Source organism: Crassostrea angulata, chromosome 9, assembly GCF_025612915.1.
Source record: "Crassostrea angulata isolate pt1a10 chromosome 9, ASM2561291v2, whole genome shotgun sequence".
Taxonomy (NCBI): Eukaryota; Metazoa; Mollusca; class Bivalvia; order Ostreida; family Ostreidae; genus Magallana; species Magallana angulata.
This window is the reverse complement of record NC_069119.1, coordinates 29174697-29180916: the sequence shown is the minus strand read 5'-3', so window position 1 is coordinate 29180916 and position 6220 is coordinate 29174697. Positions and strand designations below refer to the sequence as shown.

The 6220-nt window shown below is 31.4% G+C and overlaps 1 protein-coding gene across 1 annotated transcript; it reads right to left on the bottom strand.

The window, feature by feature from the left end:
- Nucleotides 1-824: 824 nt before the first annotated feature.
- Nucleotides 825-3703, bottom strand: LOC128163567 (multiple epidermal growth factor-like domains protein 10). Its single transcript, XM_052827195.1, has 7 exons — nucleotides 3593-3703; nucleotides 3443-3507; nucleotides 3010-3351; nucleotides 2770-2920; nucleotides 2610-2671; nucleotides 2348-2491; nucleotides 825-1095 (listed from the first exon to the last, which is right to left on the bottom strand). Exons 1-7 carry the CDS (start codon nucleotides 3679-3681, stop codon nucleotides 887-889), a joined length of 1062 nt encoding a protein of 353 aa, XP_052683155.1. The 5' UTR covers nucleotides 3682-3703; the 3' UTR covers nucleotides 825-886.
- Between the last annotated feature and the right edge of the window lie 2517 nt (nucleotides 3704-6220).

The window sequence follows — 6220 nt, the reverse complement described above, 5'->3', positions numbered from 1 at the left end:
ATACACGTTAGAATAAATAGTGACCCTATCCCCCCCCCCCCAACCAAAAAAAAACCCCTTTTTTGATATACATTTTTAAATACATGTAGTTGAAATTTGTAATATAACAAAGTAGAATGTCTTTGAAATTTAATTCACCTCAGAGAATTGAAACAATTATTGTTCTTCATATTTTTTAAAAATATTGAACATATCTTCATGTATGTTATACGGACGTTGATATTTATTTTGTTGAACATCCAATCTGTGGACATTGTTGTGTCCAGGCAACATTACGCTTCTTTAATTCTAATTAATTTATATTAATATACCATATTTAAGTTATTATAAAGAAATTGTAACATAATTAACATAATTAATAACATGATTAAATGTTTTTACCCACGGCATGGATGCATTGAATCAGATGCATTATTAAAAATGTACAGCATTCTTTCAGACTGGACAGATAATATACCGTTTTCTCTATACTCAGTGCATCCTTTTACTCTCAATATAGTTCTGTTTTCTGAAAGCCATCATTATTCATTTAGTTTTAATTTAGTGTTAAACTTCCTGGTTCTTTGAAAAATTATCTAAATCAAACATTGCCGTGTTTAAATATATTTTAGTTAGGGAATTTAATTTCTGCAAACAAATGATAAAAAAAAGTAACATTTGAAAATTTTAATGTGTTGTGTACGACTGTATACATGTAGAAACAGGTCAGTGTCCAGGGTAATATACAGTAAACAGGATTGATTAGTGCACCAATATCAGTATAATTAAAAAAATATCATGCACGTCTCTGCAAAAAGTAATACGTGTAAAGAACAGGAAGAAAAAACAATATATTTTATTTAGTTGCTTTGTTACACATTTTCAAAACACCTCTTGCTATCTAACGCTATTTAACGCTAAAATAAATGTTGGACCCGGTTTCTTTATTGACGTTTTCCAGTCGGTAGGTATAGAATATAACAGTTACAATGAATAAAGCCACTGCTGCAAGAACACCGATTCCTATTATTAACATTGGCTGCTTCCCATCTGTTGATACGTTTTGGTAATTGTTCCAGTTAACAGCTGATGTGGAGTTATTTGGAATATGGGTTTCTACAAAAAAATATAAAATATAGTGCCTCAAAAGTTTAAGACAACTTGCTGTTTTGTAACTGCATGATACTGAAATGAAGACCAAATCGTATATTGAATATCATATATTGAATTACGAAGCTATACTACAATTATGACAAAAAGCGCAAGGCGGGTATGACCGGTCAACAGAGGATGGTCTCTTCTTCATAGAACCTGATCCTACCTCTAATTGGTTTAGAGGTCCGTGTTTGCCCTGCTTCTGTTTTTCCTGTGAACTTTTGATGTTGAACACTGTTCGTTATCATCACATGTCATTAAGAAACACATTTTTTTTTCCGCTCATTTTTAAGAAACTGCATTACAGTTTAACTTCCTAAACTAAGCGGATGCTACTTTTGGGTTTTTTTTAATTAAGATTGTTGTGACAAACGATGAAAATGGAAAAAAAAATGATTGAAAACTAAACAAATTCATTTTCTGAATATTGATTTTATTACCAGAAAAATGGAATGCAAATATAAACTCCTATTAATGTAATACCGTTTAACATTTATTTTTTACTTTGATCATATCAATTTGCTAATATTGCTCCTTATCCCGTTGATGGAACTTGAGAACAATTCAACCGATAAACCGTACACAATCTTATTCAAGCAAATTTTATATTATCCCCTTATTATTTTTTTTTGGTCATAACAGTTACATCTTTCTCTTGTTTATTTTAGTTTCATACTGTAATACTCAAACCATCAATATGACTGTTAATTTTTGATTACATTTCTTATTACTTAATCCCTAACAATCGCAAAATAACAAAGGTATCATTTCTTTTGAATATCATCTCTTTCATACGCTACTCGAATGCATGATGAAGTTTATTTGTTAATGAAAAGGGATATTTTTTGCTGCAAGAATACTTCAATAATATTTCATGCAACAATTGACATGATTTTTAGTTGCGGAAGTTCAAATGCAGACCGATTTAGTGTAACCGTCATTCCAATAAGACAAGAGTATGTAGTGTAAAAATTATATATGTTGCTAATATTTTTGCAGACGAAATAATGATCATTTTATATATGTTAAAAATAAAATTGAAACAGAACCAAACTTCATGAAAAATGTCTTCATATCGCAAATTGTCCAATAATGATAACTGACAGCATATAAAAAATATTAACAGATAAGTAATTAAAGTAACGAAACATAGTTAATCCTGATTTTAATATGCATTGTAAAATCGGGGGAAATAATTTGTTCCTAACTATACCATTTTCGGTTGTATGTCCTATACACCCGTCTCCAGGATCACAGGATTTCTCTGTACAATTACATATTGATTGGCAGTCCAGACCGTAAGCAGGGAAAGGACAAATGACATTACAGTTGTGTCCAGTGAAACCCTTAACACAAGCTGAAATAAGACAAATAAAGAAAACCTGAAATTGTATGGTAAATAAATGTAAATAAATGTCAGCAATTGATTCATAATGCGGAATATTACTTAACACTGTTGCATAACGTATACCTACGGATACATCTTGTCTCTTCGTTATTCCACTTGGATCCCTGACAGCATTCAATTCCGTTTGTTCTTCAGTTATAAAAAAAAGGAAGTTATCACATTCTCATCTTCACATAGATGCAATTTGTTATAAAAATCATTTTTAACACAGAGCGCATATTACATACCCAATACAGATGTTTTCTGTATGGTTTATACAGCCGTACATAGAATTGCAGTCTTCCTTTGTACATTTACATTTTGACTGACATCCCTGTCCGTACAATGGGTATACACACTTGATTGTACAGTTATATCCACTGTAACCCGCTTCACAAGCTACATAAATAAAATTAAAATAATCGTAAAATGAAAATTCTTCACCTTTCACTTTAAAATTAATATTTTAATTTACTCTTAACACTTCCGTATACAACTCTGTTTTACTCCGTCCCATTGGAATCCGAAGCAACAAAACTTTCCGTTTACACTACATCGAGGATTTACAAGAATTATTAGCTTGAAAATATTGACTTTCAGAAAATCTGTTTCTAGCAGATTTTCTGACAACAACAACAAACGTATAATATGAAAGCAAAGCACATACCCATCACAGATGTTTGAAAGAGTTTTCCCTGCTGAATTTTTACAGCCTTCTGCATGGTCACAGTTTATCTCTTTACAGTTGCATGTTGACTTACAGTCTTTTCCAAATGAAGGGAAGACACACTTGGTGTCACAGTTTTTACCAGAGTAACCAACATTACATGCTAAATCAATCAAATGTTTGATGAAATGAAAAAGAACACGTTTTTAGTATGTGAGTTTAACGTTAGTATGTTAATTTAATCTACCACTTACGTATACACATCTGTTTTACCATGTCCAAATGGAATCCTGTACAACAATCGATGGCTCCGTTTTCACTGAAACATAGATACATGTGTAGTTAAATTGAATCAACATCCTATCCCGAAGAAAGTATCAAATACACTAAGTTAAATTACTTACATCCCACAAAGTCCTCCGGATGCATGTATAGCTTTAACATCCAGGGGCAATGTCGCACATACATAGTACAGAAACCATGTACAGGTCATTTTATTCCGTTTCAAACATGTAATTCAGGGATTCTGAAATATATGACAGATTTTTTTGCATATTTCCAAACGTTTCTTCCTTGTTCAGATAAAGATAAAGGAAATTATAATTTATATATGAATTAAAAAAGATTAATTCCTGAATGATCAAATTGGATAAATGTGGTCCTACCGTAATCAAAAACATCCAATTGTTCCGTTCCAAATTCAACGACGTTTTAGAATAATCATAAGTCTGGTACTTTTCGTCAAAACCATCTGAAAGACTTCGACAAAATCATAGTGCCTAGCAGATTTTTTTCAAGAATATAAAAAAAGTTCGATTGAACCACATACCTATTTCAGATATTTACGCCAATTTTACTCGTTGAATTTCTACAGTCAACTACATTATCACATTCTTTGTTTTCGCGGTACATGTTGACTAACAGTCTCTTTTTTCAAACGAAGTGTAAGGACACTTGGTATTATAGTGTATGCTAGTGTAACCCGCCTTGCAGCCTAAGTTATTCAACAATTTGATAGATATATGAAAGCGTTTTTAGTCAATGATTTACGCGTACTTCTATTAATTATGTCTAAATCTAACGGGTACAAATTTGTTTTACTATGTCCCACTGGATCTGAAACAGCAACACGTTCCGTTTTAATGCATTAATAATATAGATATACTAGATGATAGCTCGCGCTAGTGCGGGTATTAAGATATAAAAATTAAGGTGGAATAACACACCTGAAAAAAGTCACTCAAATTAACAGGAATGGTTTTGATAATGAAAGATATAATGATAAACAAACTGTACAAATGTCAAATAAGCGAAAAAATTGCAGTTTGGGGATAAAAAAATGAATATCTAAAATAATTACTCCAGTAAGTGATAACAAAAGCCCCTGCAGGATTCGAACTCGGGATGTACAGATCACAAGTCAGACACTTTATCCACTCGTCTATGAAGTAAGTTACATGTTTTAGTCCATAAAATTCTTTTAAACGAAATGTCGTTTCAATCAGCGGTCAGCCATTTGTGATGTGTTATTCCACCTTTATATGTTGAACCATTTGTTTTGTTCATTTTGTATATAATTTGTCCGACTTTTCCTTATCTTATTCTTTAGAATTGAAATAAAAAAACTGCATTGTTGATATCTAGAGAAGCAGACAAGGGTGACAAATCTAAACTGAAATGAATAATATATTCATGTACGTGGCCTTAATCCTGTTTGTTGACTGAAAAAAAAAACTTTTTTATTGTATTTATTTCAATCAAGTGAATCAAGTGAATGGGTAGTTAGTTGCTCTCTCTCTAAATTTGGTTCTTTGGTTCAATTTCCAATATAATTTCTATTACTGTTCCAAATAGGAATTTCAGATAACAAACTATTTTGAAAAACAATCTGGAGGGAAAGGGGCGTTTCCATTAATCTTTCCCAGTTTATGCATGCATCATTCATCCATATAAATGTAGAATACAATATTCTGATCATTATACATTAATGTTTACAAATCAATGTCTAAGGTTTTCAACCAGTTTGTCGAGGTATAAACAAGTATGAAATTATAACACGCTAGGTGATGCGTTATTATCCATTTGCATGCATATTTTAAATCAAAGTTGTCAGAATAAAAGTACCTGCCCGATGGTTAATACGTCTTACACTTCCTGTCATGAAGTCCATTAGTCAACCCGTTTCTGGGTACCCTGTTCTGGAAAGTTCTCATTATTAATACTGATATCGTATTAATTGTTCCATTTTATTTATAATTTGTTTTTGTATTAATTGAAGTGATAATAATATAGCAACATCCCTATACATGTTGATTTTATACTCTGATAAATGTAATTTGAATTATGCCCCTTGTGGGGTCAGACCAAAGTAGTCGGGGTTATGATACATTATAAACAAAACTCATAAAATTATTCGTTTATTATCATACAGTAATACACCAAATCGTATACTATTCAATACATAATTGAGCAATCAGGAGTTCAACTGCGCTACGAATCTTTCGGAAATTAGTGAATTCCTTTTGTTTATACACGTTATATGTATTGACATTATATGTCAAATCAAAGAAGGGATATAATAACGTATCACAAAGTGGGAATATTCTATTTTTAACTTGTTACGTCACTTCCCCCACTGCTAAAAGTGCAAAGATGTAAAATCAGCCGTAAACAATGATCGTTTAAGCTCATGTATAAAACATATTCAAGAAAGTTTTCAATCAAACTTACTTTTCTTTATTCGAAAAAGACGACGTAATTAAAAAAATCTTGGATTGTCGCGTGCTATAAACCCGAAGTCTCAGTTTATCCGATAACTGGTCATAGTCGATAACTGGTACAGTACCAGTAGAGTTTGATCTTTATCATTTTCTCATTGACAATCACTCTTTGATAATATTAAAAAACCCAGATGGATTAGACAATCGATATTTTGACTTTCCCATAAATATTTGGAACAACTTAAACTTATGATAGAAATGTTAAGTTTAACAATTTAACTTTTCCGCTTTAATTAAGCATTTATGAAGCAT